Here is a 26,642-nt window from a genome sequence, read left to right as displayed (position 1 = left end):
CGTACGTACATGTAATATATCTAGCACTCAGGATTGAGGTAGAATAGAAACTCACAATGCGTTTTCTGTATATATATATTGTTGTACACTTGTACAGTGCAGTGCTAAGGAGTTACTAGGTGAGGAGAAGCTTGCTCAGAGTTCCTGTTGGGCGAGGAGCTTTCTGAGGGAGCTGGTTGGTGAGGAGCTGTTGAGAGGTCTTGCTGGTCCAGTCGCTGAGTGTAGAATGCTCTCCATGGCTGTTGTTGTTGTTGAGATTGTCGGACCGTAGTCCGACACGGGCCTTTGCCTATAGGTTGCCCGTTTGGTGGTTCCGGCTGGAGCTCCTGGAGCAGCCAGACCGGATTTGGGATTGGAGGTTGTCCTACCTGCAGATATGAAAGGATACTGCAGGTTGCAAGTGTGAGCGGACCCCCGATCAGTGGACGCTTACCACCAACCCCCACTCTTGGACATGGTCGGTTTCGGAGTGGCGCGCCCCCCGAACTGGGGTCCGCACTTGCTGGGGGAGGATACTTCCTAAGCTATCTGGGTGGTGGGTATCGTGTGATGACCCGGAGAAGGTGGTGAATGTGGTTTGTTTGGGCCTTTCGGGTTTGAGTGGCCGCTGGTGTTGTGTGTTCTTGGAAGTTTTGAATTCTGTTTCGGAGACTTTATGTGACTTCGCAGTCGAGGAGATAGTGTTCAAGTGGGTTGGCTGTTGGCTCCTGACAGTTGGTGTATTCCATGACGACATTTCCGATCGTCTGCCAGGAGCACTTGTACCCTAGTCGTAGTCGATGAAGGCTAACTTGGGTTTGTCTTGGTGTTTTCTTGTCCGCGAAAGGTGGTTCCCCTTTGGTAGCCGCCAGATACCATTTGGCTGATTGGGAACCAGCGTTGAATGCGTGAAGGAAGCTCTTTTGGAAGTGAAGCTTGGTAGTCTTTCTGAGGTGATTCTTGATCTGTTGCACGCTTGCTGGAACTTGAATGTGTACGCTTCTAGAACGTGTGGCTGCCTTGGCTGCTTCGTCTGCCACGTCGTTTCCCCCGATCCCTACATGACTGGGAATCCAGTGTAAGACGACTGGGCGGTTTTGTCTTTGGAAGTCCTGTAGCTGTGCGAGGATCGAGGTTATGATGTGGACGTTGTCTCTTGGTTGACTGTGTTGCAGCGCCTGCATGGCCGTTTTCGAGTCCGTGTGAATTATGATGGACTTGTGCTGTGTTGCAGCGTGTTGTAGGGCCTTTGGGATTGCTACCAACTCTGTTTGTAGGGTGGAGCAGTCATTAGAAAGTCTCCATAGGAGGGTCTGACCTTGGATGTAGAAGGCCGCTCCGGATGTATGATGTTTTGGGTCCACCGAGCCGTCTGTGAAGTATGATGCTGCATCAGCCGGTGTCTATGGCTTCCAGAGTTATTCTTTTGAGGTCCTCCTTCTGGAGGTTGGCTTTGCTATCACCTAGTTCGGTAATTTTGAATGTGGCTGGTGGAGGGTTCCATGGTGGAGGAACTACGTAATTATTGTCTGCAGGATCAGGAATCGAGGCGAGCGTAGTGCGGGAGCCAATTACGGAGGAGAACGCGAAAGGTGTGAAACTCCGTGATCCTAGCAGGTCGTGGAAGCTATGACCTCTCCTGGAGTTGCTACGTGTGCGTCCGCACCCGGGAGTTGGTCTGATTGGCTGGTAAGCGGACGGCGGGGTCAGTCGGCAGTTGTAGGGGAAAGTATCCACTACACTATCAAGCAGGGAGGTACTACTGCCTGGTTAAATATTGGAAGCATAATGTGTTGTCTAATGGTAGACCCTGCTGTCATATGGCATCACAAACATTGTGATCATGTCCCAGGTTGATGTTCTGACTTTCTGTCTCATTTACACACAATTGCAGGGTCTCAATTGTTTCTCTTACTTTGACAACACAACATACACATACTGTATATCATTTCTCAATCCTGTTTTTTATGGCTATTATTATTATTATTATTATTATTATTACTATTATTATTATTATTATTATTATTATTATTATTATTATTATTACTATTATTATTATTATTATTATTATTATTATTATTATTATTATTATTATTATATATAATTTTTATTAGTATTATTTTTTTATTATAATTGCTATTTATTTTTTATTAATTACATTATTACTATCATCTTTATTATTATTTTATTATTCCCCTCCTCCTGTGCCTGGGCGGGCTAATGCCCGTAAAAAAAGGAAAAAAAAAACGAAAAGTTTGCATGGTAATTGATAACGTAGAATTTTGTTTAGTATTGCATAACATATCAAAACAAAAGACCATAACATAATGTTGGTTTTAAAAAGATCAGCATGAGATAAATTCTATCACCACACTACTTTTAATAGAGTGAACCTGTCAGTATGGACTTGGGATGTGAGGAGAAATTTATTAAGTATTGTATATCCACAAAATTTTCCTCGGTAGTGACTACAAAGTGAATTAACTTCTGTATGTGCGATGTTCTTGGTAATATTTGAACTACTGCTGTGCAGTAATTTCTAAAAGAAATGCCTGTCGGGTGATGCCAATGTTATCCCTCAATTAGGGGTAGCGAGAGTGACGGCGCTGGCGCGTTTAATTGCTGCTGCTGCAGCATTGTGGGCAACTGCAGCGGCGGCGGCGACATTAGCGGCTTTGGCGGAAGCTACAGGAGCAGGAAACAGTTCCTTCTTTCCGTAGATGACGTTAATGTGGTGAGTCTTGAGGAATATGTAGCCTTTACTCAACATAAAGTCTGTGAGGACCTTGGGGCCCTCCGCGATGTGTTTCACCTCCACCACGATAACACGAAACTCCATCTTGTCAAAAGGAATCGTTTTCAGGACCTGTGTAAGTTGTCCATATTAAATATATGTTTATTTGGGGGTAAATATTACCATATCAACGAAACTCACACTGGACTTCCAAGAAAAGAAAAAAGAAGTTTAAACTAAAGGAAAAATTGGCAAAACTCGCTAGAGAAATATTTTCCAACTCTTAAGATAAATTTACGCTTTGATGGAATTTATAAGTGAAAATACATGTTTTCGAGTCTAGTGAGGAAAAAAAAAGCCAGAAAAACTTACCCAAAACTCGTCACCTTCGATGTCCAATGAGAACAGGTCAATGTAAGTCCTGTTGAGGGCGAGCAGGATGGAGTGTAGGGGGTAACACTGCACTGTCAAGGTTCCATTCTTGTTAATACGACCCACTACACCTTTTGGCCTGTGAGAGAGTAGAGAAGGACAAGGGTTGACGCTGCTAATACAAGCTAAGATCCCTGTATTAGTGATCTTGTGAAGGGGAAAAAAGTGCGTAGTTACTCTCGTGTTTTCGGAACCTTGCTCACTCCTCACTATACCGAGAGAAGAGAGACCTAATTAATGCTCGCAAAGTCCTATAAACTTTTATTTACTGGATAAACTTCACAATGAAATGTACTAAAAACAGATTCTACTATCGTCAGTCAGCCATGTTGTAACTGAACTCATTGTTGTATTAAATTGAAAACGATTATTGCCAAAGGCATCAACTTTCAGGGTTAAAATTATTCCACGAAAATAATGACAATAAAAGTTCTGAAACAATCTAAACACTGTTTATTAATAAGCTTCCCAAACTCCTAAACTGACAATCCAATGACACAGCGAGACGTAAATATGAGAAAACTTGATATATTCTCCTGAAGACAACCCCTCAAGTAATGATAGACTACTCAAATTACAAAACATATTTGCGCACTGAATATACTTTTTTAAACATGAACTAAATCTCACACAACGACGCCGTCTTTTGACTCCATTGTTGGCAGCTTCAATGTCTCACACTTGGCATCACTTACGAACTTGATTTGGACAATAATTACAAACAGTATAGTATCCAGTAAGCCAGGAGCCTCACTAATACTCGTGGTCCCCGGTATGTGAGATTCTCATGCTTACGTTTATATAAGTCTTCGAAATAATAATTTGTACCGTTTTTCGATAGCTTATAATGGTCTTGGAATCGATATTTCAACTTTTGTCGGGATTTATTAAATGCGCCCGAACGCGTCGCTCAAGACATGCGGGATCTCCCTGGCAGGAGTGGCGGGGATCATTGACGAAAGTTGCTTACTCTGCCCAGGCATGTCTGTCGCGAGTACGTTATGCATGTCTCCCATTTGATTTGTTTCCCAGAATGTCGTCTCCTGGCCACAAACGTTAAAGTTATATCTCAGTAGAGCCGAGGGTATCTGGAAGCTGCACGTCTGTTAACATAAAAACATAATTTTCATTCCTAAAATTCCAAGATGTGATCCATTACTTTTTATAACTAAAGAGAATATTTTAGTCCATTACACACAACCCACCTGGCTATGCAACATGACTGAGTTAGTGATAGTTGATTATTATTAAAGCGTTGCTAGGAAGATGACAAAAGTTGTGGCATACTGTAGTTTACTTTCGACTTACATAAACCTCACAGTGGTTACGTATGGTTGAAGGGACACACAAGACTCTATGGTGTAAGCTTTCCTGTTCCTCTTGATCAGTTTTTGGTACAGGTCAGGGTTGGCCTCGATCAGGAGACCCGTCCAGTTGAGGTACTTCTCGAAGGAGAGAGTGTTGCTCTGATACTCTCCGTCGTAACCTCCCACCTCAACGAAGAACCCGTTCTTCTGTCACCCAAACACATATACTGATAGTTATTTTACTGATACAGTTGCACTCCAGAGATATACTGACACCACAAAGATACAGATGTACTCCAGATGCAGTGGTAAAGTGTTACTCCGGTTATACACTTGTACCCCAGAGGTACAGCAATATGTTCTTTTAACAAATGGTTAAAATGTTGCGGATTTATTTAAGTTAATTTGACTAATGTGATGCAAGTGATGGCGTCAGAGAGATAATTTGATAATTTAAAGTATGCCGTTTGAGAAATGTACAGAGTTTGGAAGACAACAATAACAACAACAACAACAATAATAATAATAATAATAATAATAATAATAATAATAATAATAATAATAATAATAATAATAATAATAATAATAATAATAATAATAATAATATTAATAATAATAATAATAATAATAATAATAATAAGGATGTAATATCATGACTGACTCACAACGTTGTTCAAGAAATACATCTCTCACCACATCATGAAGCAGCTCCTCCAGCGCAGGCGACGTGGCCGCCAGAGAGTAGTCCCGAGAATTGGAACTACTGAGGCGGTAAGGTTCCTTGGAAGGCGGGCGCAGCTTGTACTTCCTGAGGTAGGACACCAAGTCTGGGTCGCCGTCAGCCGTCCCTTCGAAGTTTCTCTGCTGGAGTTCGGGTAATGTAGTTGTTTTAAGAGGATGGTTTAACGTGTGTGTCGGCTCCACTTTCTTCATCTTCCTTTTTGATTCATCTTGATGGTTGTCGCTGATCGTGAGTGCTTCAGGTTGTGTGGGGAGGATAGATGTTGGGTTCCTCGTGCTCTTGGATTGGTGAAACTTATCCAACAAATCGACCTTCTCTTTGTGAGTTAAGAACTAATATAATTAACAACTGGAACATTGACAAATAGAATAATTAGTGTTTTTTTTTATTTTTTTATTTTTTTGTCTAACGATTTTACCCAGTACGCCGTTTCCTACTGTCAGTTATATCATGAGTGTGAATAAACTATCTCACTTGTCATAATGCTAACTATATCATCACAAATAAGTACCGAAAAACATATCAACATAACCTAATAAAAAGTACATTAATATACCACACATGTGAGCCGAATATACAGTTAGAGCAATAAAATATGTAAAACTGGAAGGGTGGTGGTGGTGGTGGTGGGGGGGGGGGCAGTAAACTTGAGTACGATGAATTACCTCCATGAGTAAGATGAAAACACCTGAAGTCTGATGATTTAATCCCTTGAGTACAATAAGCATGATGACTTGATGACTTTAAGGGTTATGTCATCGCACTTCAACTCCTTAAATATTGTTTAACTCCTCAGTTCAGTAATTTAACGTGAAGTATACAACAATTTAGGTTATGTTAGGTTAATAAGTGTCAATATAGTACAAAATAAATCACCTTACACAATACCTGGAGTCAGGATGGAGCTGAGGATGAAGGTGAATAGGAGGAAGGAGAGGAAGGGAAGCGGTCGACTGCGCCACCGCTTCATGATCGTCCTGATTCTATTACACTTCATACTGTGGAGGAGCAGAAACAGGTGTTCCTTCACACTGCATAATAGATAGGGCCATAAATTTTACAGGTGGACAGTGACCACACAGGTGTTTTGTAAGAACCTCCCACACCTGTACTATAGATGCACTTACTGTTGTCTTCATGTATAGATTGACTTACTGTATCGGAATTGTATCTCACACAAAGGCAGGGGGAGTGTGCACGCAGGGGAACGTATAAGAACAGAGGAAACTACAACGGGCGTATTGGCCCATACTGGGCAGTCCCGTTTACGCCCACCCCTTATCACTCATATACAGTATATATCAAACCTATTTTTGAAGCTACCCAGCGTGTTCGAGTTAATGATGATGTTTAGTAACTTGTTCCACTCGTCCACTACTCAATTTCCAAACCATTGTTTACCTATTTCGCGCTTAAATCTAAATTTGTCTAATTTATAACCATTGCTACGAGTTCGCTCCTGGTTGGATAGTTTGAGTACCTCTGTATATCACCTTTGTTTAGTCCTGACTTCCATTTATACACCTCGATCATATCGCCCCTCACTCTACGTCTCTCGAGGGAGTGCAAATTAAGATGCTTTGATCTGTCTCTGTACTCAAGGTTCCTTATGCCCGGGATTAATCTTGTCATCCTCTTCTGCATGCTTTCTATGGACTCTATAATCATTTTGAAGCACGGTTGTCATTGTCACGTTGACTGCTAATCTGTTTTAACTAATGATTCTTATTAAACTCCACGACCGCAAAACATGAGAGGGTAACTGGTTAGCTATCCCCTTACGCTTCTTCTAGGGGATAGCTAACCAGCTACCCTCTCATGTTTTGCGGTCGTGGAGTTTAATAAGAATCATTAGTTAAAACAGACTAGCAGTCAACGTGACCATGACACGGTGAACAAAACTGAACTGCGTATTCTAAGTGAGGTTTCACAAGCGCAAGATATAGTTTTATGATAACCTCGCTAGTTTTGTAACTAACACTCCTTTGTATGAACCCATGTACTCTGTTCGCCTTGTTTTGAGCAAATACACATCCAGATGCATCACGAACATGGAAACAAACTCTTCTTAACCCCTACTCAACACACAACTATGATGAGGAGCGCTTTCCTTTTTTTTTAAAGAGCTCGTATTTATCATGAATCCATGAGTAAATTACTAGTTGTCTTGGTTTAAGAGTCCTACTTATTATTACCCCTAAATCTTTCTCACAGTAAGATTTCCCTATATCAATGTTGTTCATCTGATATCTGGTTTCTCTGTTTACAGCTCCCAGACTAAGAACTTTTCATTTGTCCACATTAAACTTCATATGGGTGGGTAGGGGAGTGAATGGGGTATTTTTTTTTATTCCAGTCTAGTCTTACGTTTTGCTTACTGTCTAGTTTTTAACTGTTTTATATCACATTATAGTATGATCTTAGTTGTTGGTGCATAAGATTTTTAAGATGTCTTGTATTATCAATGTTGGTAACTCTGCCACAATGTCATTTCAATTTAGCAAAGAAAAAAATTCGAAATATATATTATTTTACGTGTTGAAATGTTACTAGAGAGATATCTTGAAGTATTAGCAATAATGGTAGTAGTAGGTAGTAGGCAGCTACCAAACAGGGAGGTACTACCGCCTGGGAAGATATTGGAAGCGTAATGTGTTGTCTAATGGTAGACCCTGCTGCCATATGGCACCACGAAAATTGTGACCAAGTTCCAGGTTGCTGATCTGACTTTCTGCCTCATTTACACACAATTGCAGGGTCTCAATTGTTTCTCGTACTTTTGACAAGACATCATACATATATTGTTTCTCACTTTTGATCTTTTTTCTTTTATTTTTATTTATAGTTCATTATTATTATTATTATTATTATTATTATTATTATTATTATTATTATTATTATTATTGTTATTATTATTATTATTATTATTATTATTATTATTATTATTATTATTATTATTATTATTATTATTATTATTATTATTATTATTATTATTATTACTCTTATTATTATTATTATTATTACTCTTATTATCACCCCCCAGGCCCCGATGTGGGTCAGTGACCTGTGCCTGGGTGGGTTAATCTCGTAAAAAACAAAACAAAACAAAAAATCACTTATCTGGATGGTGTGTGGAGGAGCGGCTTTATCCTTGCGTGAAATGATGAAGACTAAAGGGTCCACGACTGAGCTCTGCTGGGGAGCCTAGAGAGGGGTGGATGTGGGGGGGTGTCAGGTGGTGTGTAGAGTGGAGGAAGGTTGAGGTGGTGGGGAAGGTTGGAGGGGTGTTGGTGGTGGTGTGGGGTAGGGTGGTGGTGTTGGAGGGGGGATGAGGTGGTTGTAGTGGTAGAGGGTGAGGTGGCGGGAGGGTTGAGATGATGGGGGGAGGGTTGGGGTGGTGGTGGTGGGGGAGGTTGAGGTGGTGGGGAAGGTTGGAGGGTGTTGGTGGTGGTGTGGGGTAGAGGTGGTGGTGTTGTAGGGGGATGAGGTGGTTGTAGTGGTAGAGGGGTGGTGTGGGAGGGTTGAGATGATGGGGAGGGTTGGGGTGGTGGTGGTGGGGAGTTGAGGTGGCGGAGAGGTTAGAGGGGTGTTGGTGGTGGTGTGGGGTAGAGGTGGTGGTGTTGGAGGGATGAGGTGGTTGTAGTGGTAGAGGGGTGAGGTGGCAGGAGGGTTGAGATGATGGGGAGGGTTGGGGTGGTGGTGGTGGTAGAGGGTGAGGCGGAGGGTTGAGATGATGGGGAGGGTTGGGGTGGTGGTGGTGGGGAGGGTTGAGGTGGCGGAGGGTTAGAGGGTGTTGGTGGTGGTGTGGGGTAGAGGTGGTGGTGTTGGAGGGGGATGAGGTGGTGGTAGTGGTAGAGGGTGAGGTGGGGAGGTTGAGATGATGGGGGAGGGTTGGGGTGGTGGTGGTGGTAGAGGGGTGAGGTGGCGGGAGGGTTGAGATGATGGGGGAGGGTTGGGGTGGTGGTGGTGGGGGAGGGTTGAGGTGGCGGAGAGGGTTAGAGGGGTGTTGGTGGTGGTGTGGGGTAGAGGTGGTGGTGTTGGAGGGGGGATGAGGTGGTGGTAGTGGTAGAGGGTTAAGGTGTGAGGGAGGGTTGAGATGTGACAAAGTATTGTATTTAACCAGGTACAGTCTCACCCAAAAGTTCGTTAACTCTCCCAGCCAGCCATTGCTGTACTGCCTGTTTCAGATGTTTGAAACTGTCTCAGTACCAACCAGAACACGAAACCGATACGAATGAATCTAAAGGTTCGAAGTAACAGACTCAAGTTCATACATCTGAAGCAGGCAGTGCAGCAATAGCTGGCTGGGAGAGTTAACGAACTTTTGGGTGAGACTGTACTAGGTAGTGTAAAGTCATCTAAAAAAGTCGGCGTCTCCTCCCGAACGAGTCAGTGTAATGAAATAATGCAGCACCAGCAGTGTTGGGATCCTGAACCACACACCTGTGAGTGTTCTTGGTTATAATGTCCCTTACCTGAGGATGTTATGCACATTTCCGCTAACATTCTGTTAGGGATGTAATGGTAACAAATATATGAAAAAAAAAATTCCTGGCTTCTTTTTGCGTTGGTGTTCTCTCTCTCTCTCTCTCTCCCTCTCTCTCTCTCCTGGTGAAGATGGCAGGTTAATGAAGTTCTCAGGGAAGAATGTCATTCTTAAAAGATATGACAATTATGCCCCTGATCATTATGACAACACAGAAATTTCAATATATTTTACATGCCTATCAATAACATGTTTATACGTGAATATGTATCACATAAAAGAAATATGTTGTAACAGATGCAAAGGCGCTTAATTTTTAAATAAAAGGCGCAATAAAAGCTCCATATGCATGAAATACAACAAATATTGTAATATATAGTCAAAGCAGATGCGACCCAAGTGGCACCTTATCGTCCACCACCAGCTAAGTCTCACCCGGCGGCGGGAAAGTATAGAACTGTGTCGCGTCTCATTTTTACTAAAAGATTGTGAATCACTCTTTTTAATGGGAATTTACACATTTTAGTGTGGTGGTCTGATCCTCACACACGAGACACAGACGCAAGTGCTCGGAGCAGTGCACACAGCTCATCCCAAAGGAGCAAATGAGCGGTTACCCAACTCTAGCGACCTGGTGATGGACAGCCAAAACTGAGGACTGGATGATGGCGCGATAATAAATGCGCCCAGTGGAGTTATGGTCTTGGGTTTGTGTGGTCTGCAATGAATAACATCTACCATGACACCATCAAAATGGCACCTTTCTAAGGAAGAAAGTGCTAACAAGATAGGCACAAAAAGTGGAATTGTTCCCACGCGGAGTATCTGTCGAGGTGAAGGATTTAGAAAGTGTCACTGTAGAAGTAGCTGCCTAACAAAGCGGTGCTCTTGTCTGAAAGGCGGCCCTCGTTACAACAGTGCGTGTCATTGCCATAAATCATGTTAAAACATTGCTTAAGAATTCTCCATGTGTGCATCATACTGATGTTTTGGTTAAGATTCGGAAAAGATCGACCTCGGAACTTTATGTTTATATAGGGAGATAGAGAAAAAAATATTGCGTTTCCGCCCAAAATTATATTTTTCGAGTGTTTTGGACTTCAATTTCGCTCAAGAATTTACATTAGGGCAAGAGACACGGTTTCCATCTAATCACTCGCCAATCACCTTAGGTTTTGGTGTCATGTGATTATGTCTAGTCAATCAGCGTTGCTCTTGAAGTGTCACGTGATACTCCTGCGCATGCTCAGTTACGAATTCGAGTTGGTTTGGCTATAGTAGCAAGACTGCAAGATGGCTTCTCTCTACACTAGTGTTCTGTCTCAACTTGGCAAACTATTCCTCGTGTATTTAAGAATGAAGCCGCTGTCATTGATATTTTTAAGGCCCATGGTATTCTGCCAACCTCTGTGAAGTGCTACAGACGTCCACACGTAAAATATAGAACGATTGTAAAAGGATATCAAGAGTTGAGTACTTTGTGCCAACAGTAGCGGCAATGTTTTGGTCTGCACATGTTCCAGGCCGAATACAACGATCACAAGACTATACTCCACCACTTCCTCCGACAAGTAGCATCACTTTATCCCCCACCATCTGTTAATTAAGGTATTTTTTGGTATTATTGAAGTTTCGGTCACTACACGGCCGAACCGTCCCCAACCTTTAGATCTTATTTGGAATATTTTTAACCCCATTTCAACCAGACTCCCCAAAAAAAGAGTCGGAAATGAATTTTAAAGTTTACCATATTTTTTCCATGTGGGGGGGGGAACTCTAAAACGGGTTCTTTCTCCGGAAATAAAGGTCAAATTCGATTACATCACACTAAAATACACAGGATAAACTAATTTCTGAACTACTAGGGCATATTGGCAAAAACTGCATTTTTATTTTATTATTATTATTTTTATTTATTTATTTATTCATTCATTCAACTACTGGGGTCCAGGGGTGGCGGGTTAGGTGGTTTCGTTTCGTCAGTTTTTTGCGTTTTTACCATATATTGTTGGTAATTAGGGAGGGGGGGGGCATATCTCCATAACAGCATATTTGCGACGGAAATGAAAGTCGATTGGCTAGAAATACCTCCAAATACAGTAGGAAAACCAATTTTTTTTTATTTTCCGTGGTCGACCTTTTTCGAATCAACCGTTTCTTGTAAATGTGAAATGAAAGTGATTTTTGCCTATTGTATGTTAATTTTATTTACTTTTCCATTCAAATAGATTACTCAGTTCATTATCTCATTATAAATCGCCATTCCATCTGATTACTTTGACATCACCAAAATACAGTCAACCGTAAGTATGAATATGGGTCTCTTACGGTATTCGAACCCATGAAGCTCGCAAACATTCTTCTTGCAGTACGGGATTCCAGTTTCGATAATGTTACCGTGTATATATTCTAGTATTACCAGTGTTATTAATATTTGCTCTATTGACTAGCATATTTGTATAAAACGTTTGTACAGACACACTTTGTCTCCTCTGTTATGAAGCGTGACTCGAATGATACTTAATTGTTTCGAGTTTAGAACTCTGCTCAAATAAACTGAAAAGTAGTGAGAATAAAGTGCAAAAAGGGTTAGTAGTCTCACAATAAATTATTTTTGTGTTTTATTATAAAGTCGCCAGGCGTGAATAGCTCCACCTGTTGAAACACTCCCGGCAACTACAGTATACTTGGCGCCGTGTTGTTTATTTAACTCGTGCTGAGAAAAGCGCCGTCTATGGTTTGAAAATCAAAACGAAACCAGAGGACTCACGGGGGTCGCTCCAGCGGTTCATTCTGATAGCCGAGGACAGACCTTTTGAGGTGACTGTACAGTACATACGTGGTCAGCCCTTTGTTTGATGTCAACGGTGTAAAAATTAAAATTTTCTACTTAAGTTAAAGTACTGCTACTCTCAAATATATTTACTTAAGTTGAAGTAAAAGGCTACCTACCTATATCGATAACACCCCAAATAAGCTACTGGATAAAACAACAGTAAGATGCAGTATGTCCCTTGTACTGTAAACTATATTTAACCATGACTCAGATTATTTCCCTAGAGTCAATTCTTCTCGGGTTTAAGGCTGAAATTTAATCCTGCGTAACTGAACAACTTTCCACATGGGCAGACGCAGTCAAAGGTGTATTCAATCGAATGGAGGCATTCAGTATGGCTGGAAATGACCAAAGCGCCTCCATCTAATCGTCTGTGAATACCAAGTAGATATTCAATTCTCTCTTCTCTCGTGAATGTCAACGCTTCATCGACTCAAAGAAATTGTCGTCTTCAGATAAGCTGGTGAATTCATGAATCTCTGTATAGTAATTGTCAGTAATTAAGCTTCCTTGGCTTGGCCCGCTTGGGTTACTGAAAATAAAAAGCGTGCATACGCGATGCGTGAATGTGAGGCGGAGCAACGAAAGGTTTGCAAAAATGTAGTGGAGTAAAAGTACGATATTTTCGGCTGTTAATTGCTACAGCCGTCTGTACCACTAACTTCATCTAGTGCGGTGGACATAATTTTTCTCTCAGTGGTTTGGCAGCTATGCTCCTGGCCCCCCACTAGACACATTATTGCCCACAAGTTGTCGAATGGGTTAATGTCCCATCCTTTGTTCGGCCAATTTACAGGTTGCACTCGTTGACTTGAACACTATAGCTGTTTGAACGTGTTTAACTGAATCACTGTAGCCGTGAGAACCCATACCTCAAAGGTTATTTTGTGAACCAATGACTGGCAAGGCCTCAAAGATTAACCGAATCATTTATTACCAGGTGCAATTTATATCATATGGAATTATCGTTCATAGAGGACATTAAATGGCATGGATACAGAGCCTGGCTGAACTAGACATTGACACTAACTTATGGTAGATGTCAATGAAGGGAAGAGAGATTTAATGCTGTTTTCAGTCGGAAACACTTGTGGGCTAATATACTGTATGTATCACCAGACCTGAACACCTGCTTGTACCTCACTTTGTAACTGTGCATGTAGTGTACCTGTCCTTATACCTGTGCCTATACTACACCTGTCCTTATACCTGTGCCTATACTACACCTGTCATTATACCTGTACCTATATTACACCTGTCCTTATACCTGTACCTATACTACACCTGTCCTTATACCTGTACCTATATTACACCTGTCCTTATACCTGTACCTATACTACACCTGTCCTTATACCTGTACCTATACTACACCTGTCCTTATACCTGTGCCTATACTACACCTGTCCTTATACCTGTACCTATACTACACCTGTCCTTATACCTGTGCCTATACTACACCTGTCCTTATACCTGTACCTATACTACACCTGTCCTTATACCTGTGCCAATACTGCACCTGTCCTTATACCTGTACCTATACTACACCTGTCCTTATACCTGTGCCTATACTACACCTGTCCTTATACCTGTACCTATACTACACCTGTCCTTATACCTGTACCTATACTCACACCTGTCCTTATACCTGTGCCTATACTACACCTGTCCTTATACCTGTGCCTATACTACACCTGTCATTATACCTGTACCTATATTACACCTGTCCTTATACCTGTACCTATACTACACCTGTCCTTATACCTGTGCCTATACTACACCTGTCCTTATACCTGTGCCTATACTACACCTGTCCTTATACCTGTGCCTATACTACACCTGTCCTTATACCTATACTACACCTGTCCTTATACCTGTGCCCTATACTACACCTGTCATTATACCTGTACCTATATTACACCTGTCCTTATACCTGTACCTATACTACACCTGTCCTTATACCTGTGCCTATACTACACCTGTCCTATATACACCTGTCCTTATACCTGTACCTATACTACACCTGTCCTTATACCTGTACCTATACTACACCTGTCCTTATACCTGTACCTATATTACACCTGTACCTATATTACACCTGTACCTATATTACACCTGTCCTTATACCTGTACCTATACTACACCTGTCCTTATACCTGTACCTATACACCTGTCCTTATACCTGTGTATACTACACCTGTCCTTATACCTGTGCCTATACTACACCTGTCCTTATACCTGTACCTATACTACTGTCCTTATACCTGTGTCCTATACTACACCTGTGTATACCTGTCCTTATACCTATATACTACACCTGTCCTTATACCTGTACCTATACTACACCTGTCCTTATACCTGTACCTATACTACACCTGTCCTTATACCTGTACCTATACTACACCTGACCTTATACCTGTACCTATACTACACCTGTCATTATACCTGTACCTATACTACACCTGTTATACCTGTACCTATACTACACCTGTCATTATACCTGTACCTATATTACACCTGTCCTTATACCTGTACCTATACTACACCTGTCCTTATACCTGTACCTATACTACACCTGTCCTTATACCTGTACCTATACTACACCTGTCCTTATACCTGTACCTATACTACACCTGTCCTTATACCTGTACCTATACTACACCTGTCCTTATACCTGTACCTATACTACACCTGTCCTTATACCTGTACCTATACTACACCTGTCCTTATACCTGTACCTATACTACACCTGTCCTTATACCTGTACCTATACTACACCTGTCCTTACCTATACTACACCTGTATACCTGTATACTACACCTGTCCTTATACCTGTACCTATACTACACCTGTCCTTATACCTGTACCTATACTACACCTGTCCTTATACCTGTACCTATACTACACCTGACCTTATACCTGTACCTATACTACACCTGTCATTATACCTGTACCTATACTACACCTGACCTTATACCTGTACCTATACTACACCTGTCATTATACCTGTACCTATATTACACCTGTCCTTATACCTGTACCTATACTACACCTGTCCTTATAACACCTGTCCTTATACCTGTACCTATACTACACCTGTCCTTATACCTGTACCTATGCTGTTATGTTACCTAATGTTCTTGCTTGTGGAGACATGTACGGCTTAGTTATGTAGAGATTAAATTGGGGTTATAGCATTACGCTAGCCTAATGTTCCTGATCCTCACTCATGACTACACAAACACACACACGATATACTTCACTTGGAGGCGGTGAAGATGAAACAGCCATCCTCGTTTCCTAAGACTTGTCACGTGAAAGCCGTAAATTGGAGCCGCCTTCCCTAATTTCCAACTCAGTGTTTATTAAGCGAATAAACACACACACATTTTAGGTCGTGGTTTATTGGTCTAGCGGTGAGTCGGTGAAGCTGGTATTCTCGTCTACTGTTACTTCTGGGAAAAACAAATCATGTTATTAAAAGATTCCTTGTCGTATGATGTATTGCATATTATAATTCTATCTTTATATTCAAATCTGGTATAATATAAGATTTCATTGACTTTACTCTTTGTTATTTTTCTACAAACAACATCAACACCTTCGTCACATTATAATACTGATATTGAAGAAAAAATCTGAAAATTCAAGAAGTAAATTAATTAAATTAAATGATTACTGGTAAAGATTATGATAAATAAACTAAACTATTATGAAAAACAAAATAACTAAAGGGTAACTCGTTGTACTATGCCACATTTTCTAAAAAAAACTACAATCACCAAAGAAAACATGCGGAATTGTGACGTCATACATATGCTGACGAACGAGAGCCTTTACCAAGTTCAAGTTTTTTCAATTTCAATTGTTTATTCCTTGATAGAGGAAGCGGGATCCTAGTGCTGTCACTAGGTACCCCTGTACAATGACACCAGAAGCATCTGGCAAGTGTGACAAGTATATACAGTATAAATATTATAAAGGGGCTTACTAAAGCCTAAGGAAGGAAGGATATTCCTTTAACACATAATCAATATTATTTACAAAATACCTGGCCAGTATGGGGAGGATCATCGTGTCTCCGTCAGGGGGTCGTGGAGTGGTGGTCCAGCAGGCGTCACGGAAGCGTTGTGTGTGGGGACATCTTAGGTGGTAGTGGATAAGGGTGCTGCTGTCGGGTCTTCTGCATAATGCACAAGAGCGTTGCTCAGGGGATGTGGGGATACCAATCTCCCAAGCAAAGTCTACTATTGTTTACTTCGTGGAGACGGGAGGGACGTACGGTACTTTACTGTTAAATCTTTTTATCAGTCTACAGTGTGATGATGTAATTTTTCACGTGACGCACACTCAAATGTGAATGTGTTTCGGTATGCCATTAGTGGATCAACTCATTCTGCAGCAGAAATATCTCCGCTTAAGGAACGTGTGTGTGAGCCGAGTGATTATTACGTGTCAGTTATGAGGTCCACTGCCAGCACTGAAGGTATGCCGGATTCGTAGTTGGGTGGTTCAGTATTTACGTATTACTCATGAAATTATAATATACGTAATGATAACATGACTGTACTTTACAAAACTCGAGCGTAACAGTAATTGTAATTTATTTCCAACTGATAACGTAATACTTCAAGGCCACTGCCATAATGATGAATTATTTGGGATTCTCAAAAAAATGAGAATCCGGTGAAATTTACCTCAAAGACAGCAATACTTATAGTGTCATCCCAAATTTTAGTATTAACCAATTTCGAAAGACAAGTTGGGGTTATATAAGGAAACAAGTTGTACACACAGGTGAGAAGGCCACTGTGTGTAAAATTAATAACATTATAACCGCTGCCTGATAGTATGAAGTTGGAATTACACCGGTTTAGTACAGGAGACGATACCAACCAACTAAACGTAAGGTAGATTAAGTTACTGTTTTGTTAGGTTGGTTCATAACGTCTGACGTTCTATAGATTTGGCGCAGTAGCATTTCAAAAATACCTGACAAGCTGTTGGTTTATAATATCGACTTAAACTATTGACCAATGAACACTCGGTATTTCGATACTTAAAAAAACAAAACATTGATAAATATCCACATTAGCTCCTCAGTTGCAGTCATTAAATTCAAACACAATGGTGATCATAGATGAATAAAAACCACACCGGTCGACAGAAACTTAACCTCATTACCATCTTTATTTCATAGGTGTTTGGTTAGGTTAGGTTCGGTTAAGTTAGGTCAGGTTAGGTTAGGTTAAGTTAGGTTAGGTCAGGTTTGGTTGCTTGTGTTTTGTCAATAGTGGACTGGGTCCGATCTGGCTCCGAAAGCTACATCATCACCCCCAGTGAAATAGTGGTCATGACATTTGTACATTGGATAATTAATTAAAGATGGAAATAAGTTGGGGTGTCTAATCTTCAAGTGGAATAAGCTTGGGTGTCTAATCTTTAAGTGGAATAAGCTGGGGTGTCTATTCTTGAAGTGGAATAAGCTGGGCTGTCTAATCTTCAAGTGGAATAAGCTGGGGTGTCTAATCTTAAGGTGAAATAAGCTGGGGTGTCTAATCTTCAGGTGAAATAAGCTGGGGTGTCTAATCTTAAAGTAAAATAACTGGGGGTGTCTAAGCTTTAGATGAAATAAGCATAAGAGAAACCGCTGTACTGGCCACTCGCTACCTGATATATCCTGTTCTGTTCAGTTGTCACGACCCACCCTCTTGAAATTGAGTTTTTCTTAGCTTTGTTAGCCGCCGCATGAATCATGTTTCCTTGTATTCCTGGAACCTTTGTATATAAAACACCTAATGCAAAAAAAAAATAAAATAAAAATAAATAAATCCTCCAATTTTGCAAAATAACCTTCCAAAAATAAAACACCAAATTAAAAAAATATATATAATGTATAAATAAAAACTAAAAAGGTAATCTAGAGGCCGGGGAGGGAGGAAGGGATATACTGAGTGGGAGGTGTTGGGTGGTGAGAAGGAGGGAAGAGGGGAGGTAGTCAGTGAGTGAGTGGGAGGTTAGGGATGAAGGAGGAAAGATAACTGATGGGTAAGAGGGAGGATAGAAGGTGCTCGATGAGAGGGAGTTTTTTTTTTTAGTTAAATTTATTGACAAAGCTTGGAGTACAGTTTGCCTATTCTGAGTAATTCAGTCAGGTTTTGACACTGAGGATGGTATCACTTCTCACTGCCACGCAGGACAGAGGTTCATACACAAAGAAATACATCATGTGGGTGATGTCACTGTTCACTGCCATGTCGGACAGAGGTTCATACACAAAGAACTACATCATACTCATTAGCAGTATATATAAGTCAGAGTCATGTGGGTGATATCACTGTTCACTGCCACGCAGGGCAGTGGTTCATATACATTGGACGTCATATTCTAATTGAGGACTAATCAGTGTGGGCTAGCAAATTTTGGATAAACAGCAAGAATGTTCTCAAGCAGTCCTGATTCAACGTAATAATTACAAAGTTCATGATACAATAAGCCAGGTGGCCTGAAGTCTTTGACAGTGTCACATTCAATAATATAGTGTTCAAGTGTATGCTTTAAAGGTTTATCACAAAGTTTACATGCTGACGCCCGTATTATTAAACAACATCTTCCCTTGAAGAGGGTCGTCGTGTTTCAACCCGAGTTTTAAACTAAAGGAGTCCTGAGGGACACCGCAGTACAGTACTTAACGGGGTGGTGTGGCGGTAAAATGAACTAATTCCAATAATATAATAAGGGAAGTGTTGGGTGGAGGGGAGAGATACACACCCCAACTTGTTCATCAGTGTCTTTGTTTTCACATTGTATTTGTCAGAACAACACCAACTGCCTGACATGTGTTTGTTTTATGTTGTTGTATGTCAGTACTGCTTTGTGTTGTATATTTTAGTGCCGCTTGTGTTTGTTGTATTTGCTGTACCAATTTTTTGTCACAGTGTACCATAAACTTGTGATGTCGGACCCGTTTTCTTTAATTTTATTTTCGTTACACTAAAATATATGGAAGGTAAACAAAGAAATTGGGATCACCATGTTTAGTAAGAATGTGCTTCAATTATTTCTTCACACACATTTCACGTGCCCCCCCCCTACACACACACACGTCCCCCTCCCAAACACACGTCCCCCTCCCAAACACACGTCCCCCTCCCAAACACACGTCCCCCTCCCAAACACACGTCCCCCTCCCAAACACACGTCCCCTACACACCGTCCCCTAAACACACTCCCAAACACACGTCCCCCCTCCCAACCACACGTCCTCCCAAACACAGCATCCCCTCCCAAACACATCCCCTCCCAACACGTCCCCCTACACACACGTCCCCCTCCCAAACACGTCCTCCCAAACACACGTCCCCTCCCAAACACACGTCCCCCTCCCAAACACACGTCCCCCTCCCAAACACACGTCCCCCTCCCAAACACACGTCCCCCTTCCCCTCCCAAACACACACACACCCAAATTAGTGCGGGCGGTCACTGGGTGTGTCGGCAGCAGACGTCACTGAGGCACACCGCCTCACTCACCTGTTTCATATGCAAATTTATACAACACCTTGCAAACGAAATTTCCTCCACTGAATTGAAAGATTTGGATTCCCTTTTAAGGTGGCCACGCCCAGCCGATCCTATCCTAGACGCCCTGTTGATCATCATCATCATCATCATTATTATTATTATTATTATTATTATTATTATTACTATTATTATTAACAGAAGTTCAGTAGGCAGGAGAGCCCAAACCATAATTTTATGGATATAAAACCGCCTTTGTTCTTGCGTGAATTTTTTCCCTCAATACAAACCGATTTGTTTTTATATTAGTCGCAAAATAACCAGTGGCTGAGAAGAATAAAGCTTGTGATGCAAAACAAGTGACGGCAGCTATCAACATGCAATCGTTTCAAGTATTGGACATATAGATGATTAATCTCTGCAAATTAAATATGTTTTGCAGGAAACATTCAAATATAAATTCATCTTTGCTCCTGAACATCAATCTTGCTGGCTATTGACTAGAAAAAAATACGTTAACATAATTATGATTGATTTTAAGTATTAATACCGAGCATCTCTCCATTCTTAATATAGTTGTTGGTAACTAAGTGTTTACAACCCTAAAATACCCACTTAACCCTGACAAATAAATATATTGTTCTTGTATCAGCACATTTTATAGTATCTGTATTGACGTTTTCAGAAAATGTTAAGTTTTTGTAATTTATTCTTAAAATTTAAAGGCGTTACCCTCGAGATTTTTTTTCTCGCCGAAACACTTTCTATTGGAATAGGAAATTAATGATATTTTACCTTCGTAATTAAGCCATGGATTAGAAAAAAAAACCTATATTTAGCGCTGAAAATCCACAGGAAGTACAGTATATGTAACTGTGTTGGATTTAAATTTTTTAGAATGGAATAATTTAGAACGTCATCACAACTATCAAAGAAAATTACAACATTTTGACCCCAGATGATTAAACTTCCATATTAATTCCCACCGTTTAAGATATTCAGGAGATGAAGGGCAAATAATTACCCTCGCTCCAGAAATGATGAACGTCAACACAAGCGAGTCAATAACCCTCGCTTGACTCTCCACACCGTAATGACACGCTGAAAAAAACCTACGTCTGGCGAGCTTCTGCCTGTAGTGGCGCTCTTTTTATGGACCAATAGGTAGTCTAGATCATTTTTAGAGCATGATTGTCTAAGCTACACCAGGCAAACGTTCGCTTGCTTCCTACCTGTAGTATTTATTTTTATTTTATGGTGCGAGCGTTAAGGAAAAAAAAGCCTTCGTATTTTTGGTGACGTCAAGAGGTGGTAGGTTTAGTTTACACACACACACACACCTGCTGTTGATTACTCGACGGGGCGGCGAAAGTTGAGTTGATTAATTGATCGGCTAACTGAATCAACTCTGGGTATTTGCAGCTCAATCTTACCGCGCCTTGTTGGGTCATTAGGAGGGAAGGAGAGGGGAGGGGAGGAGAAGTGGGGAGGGACGGACAAGGAAGAGACGGGTGAGGAAAAGGGGAACGGAGGGGAAGAGAGGAATGTGGAAAAGGAGAGGACTAGGGAAGGATGGGAGAAAGATAGTGGAGAGAGAGAGAGAACGTAAGTTACACACACACACACTCACTTCTGGGCGTGTTTACATATCAGGTGATTCGTAAATTAAAGCATGGTTCTATATGTGTGTGGGGACGGCGGGCGCTAGGACAGCACAAATATATACGGTGTCATATTCACCCATTGTCAGTCTTAAGTCACTTAAATCTTTGCTCAACTCTTCCCGCGATGGATGCTACGCCAGACGAAAGTTCGCCAGTCTTTTGCGTGCAGTGGTTGTCTAGGGAGGGAGCAAAGACTGCACGAGAGCAATATACTGATGAGGTGGTGGTCGCCTGGAGGAACAAAGCTTAGTGGAGCGGCACATGAGCACGATGACACCATCACTACTAGTCCGCCACTACAGTTTATATATATATATATATATATATATATATATATATATATATATATATATATATATATATATATATATATATATATATACTGCCTCACTAATCGGGAATCGAACCCTGGACCTTTGCGTGTGTGAAGGACAACAAAAGCAATCCTAGCCTTGCCTTTGCTTCGCGGTGGTAGTGATCCCTGTTCACACGCAGAGGTCCAGGGTTCGATTCCCGACAAGTAAGGTATTGTTTGTATATTGAAGTCCGCACACTATATATAGTATACACCTGTTCCTTGCGTTACACTTGTTACATTTAGTATAATATGTTACCTTGTTTACACTTCAAAATGTCAGACGGACGTAATCAATAATCAGACAGTACAGTATACCGAGGAAGAGTAACTACCAGGCGTCACCTTCCCGGCGCCTCCCTCCCCCAACACAAACATATCTATCAATCATTTTATATTTGCCGTCATTGACTGACATATATGACAGCTTCACCGTTGTTCACGCCAGAAAAAACGTGTGGTGGGTGTCAGCGGGTCGTCACACACCATGCTCTCTGGACATTGTTTACAAAATTATTTATCTATCTTGCAGTATTGAGAAATGTATCTCTATACATTTTGAACTGTTGATGACTAGTGTATTTACTCACGTAGATTACGTATTGGAACTTCCGGTGATTCAGTTCAAGAAAGTAAAAATAATAATGTTTACTGTCGAAGGAAACTGTATGTAATAAAAATGATCATTGTCAAACGGGTGAGAGAGATGATGTACTGTACTTACTGTATTTAAATTAGTTTTTCCTTGCTCTCTTTTGCAAGGTACAACACAGGTGGTAGTAGTAACACAATATCAACACAAGCTTTTCCTACACACAATATAAACATCTTTCATATCGGAGTTGATGGTGTGGCTGTGTTTTAGTGATTTAAATAACGTATTCTAAATTATCTTAATATACTTATCAATAACACAAAAGTACCATCTAGTGCCATCGATAAATCATTGTTCATGTTGTTGTTTTAATGTTATTACTGCGCTTGAAAAAGGTTAGTAATATACAAGTCCAACAACAGTAAAAAACAAATGAGATAGAATTCTCCGTGTGTCTGTTATATAATAATGTAATACTGCATTTCAAGTATTTACTCTTAGATTGAGACTTCGCGCGCGTATTTTTGATTAGTAATTAAATAAGTCATAACCTAGTGATTTATATCATATTACATTAAATTAATATAGTGATAACAATTTATATACAGTGTACTCAGACTCCCTGAGGACGCCGCCGCTCACCTCAAGGATTCTCATCTTTGCTTTTATGCTTGTGGTCCTTCTTTCATGCATCCATTAGCAACCTAATTCACTCCCACTCTTCTGCCTGAATCTAAGTTTTTCCTCATTAGTAAAAATCAGAGTGAAAATGTAAGGATTTCTTTAACATTTCATCTGTCGTGGCGGGTGTCTGTGAGGCTGTCTGTCTTAACATTTTTTTTTCCTAGATGTAACTTGAGTTTCTGTGTATTGATAAATGTAAAAGGAGAAACCGTTACCTAGACAGAGGAAAGCTTGTTTTTAGTTTGGGTGGTCACTGGGTTTAAGGTAACTTGGTCAGTGTTCCTAAAATAGTTTTATGATTATTACTGAATTTATTTTTCCACGTTTTCTTATTTTCTGGTGATTTTTAACTGTGGGAAAAAAATAAAAATACACGAAGTTGCCTTAACCCTAAAGATAAACTGGTTTAGCCCTTTCGGACGTTGGCTTAATCCTTTGAGAATTATAGTTTAAACCTTTAAGGGCAATGGTTTAACCCTTGAACAAAATTGAAAGAATCTTGATGATGATTGGTTTAAAATACAGGCGCCCTTGATGTTGATTGGACGTAATTATATCCCTGTACATATTAAAAACAAGACATCGCCAGTAATTGGATGGAACTCTTGCATTACGTCATTTGTATAAGAGTTTCATCTTCACGAACCGAATCAGAAAAATATCGTTGTTGATTGTAGTATTTTCATTCGATATTTTATGTGGGGGCTGCAGGTTGAGTTAATATAGGCCGTAGGTTGAGTAAGTGTAGGCTGTAAGTTGCGTTAGTACAGGCTGTAGATTTAGTGTAGGCAGATTTAGTGTAGTTTAAGTGTAGGTTGAAGGTTGATTTCGTGTCAGCTACAGGACGGCGAAATCTCCCTCACCCTGCACAGAAACTAATCCACCAACTTTGTTTAGAATCCTGAGCTCTTTCGTCTAGTTTCGTTGATTAGTAATTCAATGGTGTGGTGAAAAGTTGGTGGTGCTCATTTTCTGACATGACGTGACGTGGCCTGACATGACCTGGTTTATGCTTCACTGTTGTGTTTTTGTTGCTCTTTTCACTGGATGATTTTTCCCCGTGTTTGACTTTCATCTCATTTGTTTTTCGTTGTGGTTACTGCTCACTGGATAAATAAAGGGGCGTAGTGACTAGTGAATTAAGAACACACACACACACACACACACACTACTACAACTACTTTTTTTTTTTTTAACGTGGCCTCCAGCCTCCCCCAATAGCTACACCTTCGCCACCATTTAATTACTTTAACATTAAATATCCTAATACATAAGAAGCTATCCTATCTGTGTTAAATTAGTTGAGCCGCAGATCTATGCGGCATTCAGTGACAGTAGCCTCATAGTCGATATCTGCAGCAGTTGTCGGAGTTGGGGCAGAAGCTCTCGTTCCCCTGAGGCAGAGCAAAGCCGACCGAAGGAGAGAGAAAGACAGTCGACATCTCATCCAGGCTGTAACATAACTTCTGGGCTGCTGCTTCTGTTCGGAGATCAACTCCGCGAGTCTGGCGTAGAAACATCTTGCACTTAGTCCCATCCCACCAGAGGTTGTGAACACTAGAGAAGTGAAGCTTCCTTGATCAACGTTTTGATTTCTCTCTCCATATGCCCTTCTCTTGTCGTTCTCGTTCCTCCTATGTGCAGCATCGAGAGCTAGGTTACGGTGACATGCGGCCATGGGATCAAAAATCCTGATGTCGAAGAAAGCTCGCTGTCCCCTCGTCCAGAATCCTCGAGCACTGACGTCCACACGGGCTTTGTTAGATGTGTTTGAAGTCCTGTGTTGGAAGATCTCGCCATCCAATGGAAGGAGGGTCAGTTCTACCATGACATCCCAGCAGATTTCCTTCAACATATTGCTGTGAGATCCCTTACCTCGTCATGCCTCATGCATATGAAGCCCCCCTTCTTGCACACCATGGCGTGATCGCCATCATAGGAAGAGCCACACACGCATTGAGAGGGCAAACCTTCTACTGGCCGACCGTACCTTAGAGCAATGGCATCTGTAAATTCTTGTTTATTAAGACTGAAACCATTTGCCCTTATCGGTAACGTAGTTAACCAGTTCGAGGCGCCCACCTCCTGCGCTATAGCTACTTTTTGTTTTCAAATTTTCTGGTACCTGCAGCAATAGTTGTTGCAACTTATCATTTTGGCAGTATCCACTTCCCCTGTTGCATTCTGGGCTATTATGTGGTCCGTGAGGGCTGCCGTGAGCTTAAGTGAATTTTGATGTTCAGTGGCAGCAATCTCCTCTGGATTTGTTAGTCCCATCCCTCCCAGTCTTGGTGGAAGTGCAAGAAGTGCTCTTTCTGCTGGGGTTAAGTCAGGGTGTTTCACTAATTTGGGAATGAACTTGACACTGATAGCTTCTTCCAGAGGGTGGAGGAGGGGTCCGATATCAGGGATAGTACGCATCAGGTAGTTCCAACGATGCTTGACTCCATGGGTGAATGCAGCAAAGGCCACATGTGGCTCTGTGTTTGCAATCTCAGACAGAGCTTGAGTTTCACTAACCCACTCATTCACCTTTCCCGCTACGTACTCGGTCTTGAAGCCCGTAGTGCCAATTATTGCACCTAGATGTCTTTGGCCGTCCTTAGTTATTTTGACCTCACTTCCGCCAAAAACCTCCAATGCCCGTTCATAATGTTCTGGCTTCACGATGAGGAAGGACTTGCTGGCGTTTGGGTGGTACCCTACTACTACTACTACTTTGCTGTCACTCGGAATCGAGTATGACGATCATCCAGCTATGATACAATGATATGGGTTATTAAGGATGTCACCTAGGTTGGTGAGTTTTGAGGTGACTAAAGAGGCCGATACGGGACCAGCAGGGTCGATCACATAGTGTATGTTGCACATGTGGGGGGCTATATCAAGTGCGGGAGGGGCGACGGCAGCGTCTTTCCGGCGTTGGCGCTTCTCTGCCTTGTTGTACAGTCAGACTAACTCGAAAGTATTGACACCTCGTGTAGTGACCCTCCAAGCGTCACGGTGTGGAGAAATCGTCTCCCAGGTGAGGTGGTCGATTTGGCACTTCAGGTTTGTCTTAAGACTATCCTTATACCTTTTCAGTTACCCGCCGGCGTTAGGTTTACTATTCGTTAGGTGGCATTTGCTCTCTTGTCTTCCCGGCGAACTCGGAGGATGGAACGTAGACTACGTTTGTGAAAGTTTCCAAGTGCCTTGCCGTGTCTCCTGTATGTGACCCATGTCTCGCTGCCATGTAGTTGGGTGGGGAGGACCACTACACACACACACACACACACACACCCACCCACCTGGCTTTCCCACTGTTTAT

At 41.3% G+C, this 26,642-nt stretch overlaps 1 protein-coding gene across 1 annotated transcript; it reads right to left on the bottom strand.

The window, feature by feature from the left end:
* Positions 1 to 2,241: 2,241 nt before the first annotated feature.
* LOC121857712 (protein Star-like) lies at positions 2,242 to 8,364 on the bottom strand. Its single transcript, XM_042353803.1, has 6 exons — positions 8,315 to 8,364; positions 6,083 to 6,194; positions 5,146 to 5,510; positions 4,454 to 4,659; positions 3,086 to 3,224; positions 2,242 to 2,845 (listed from the first exon to the last, which is right to left on the bottom strand). The coding sequence occupies exons 2-6, from the start codon at positions 6,189 to 6,191 to the stop codon at positions 2,558 to 2,560; spliced, it is 1,107 nt and encodes a 368-aa protein (XP_042209737.1). The 5' UTR covers positions 6,192 to 6,194; positions 8,315 to 8,364; the 3' UTR covers positions 2,242 to 2,557.
* Between the last annotated feature and the right edge of the window lie 18,278 nt (positions 8,365 to 26,642).

The sequence above is a fragment of the Homarus americanus genome, unplaced genomic scaffold, assembly GCF_018991925.1.
Source record: "Homarus americanus isolate GMGI-L3 unplaced genomic scaffold, GMGI_Hamer_2.0 scaffold16712, whole genome shotgun sequence".
Classification (NCBI taxonomy): Eukaryota; Metazoa; Arthropoda; class Malacostraca; order Decapoda; family Nephropidae; genus Homarus; species Homarus americanus.
This window is presented reverse-complemented; position numbering and strand designations above follow the sequence as displayed.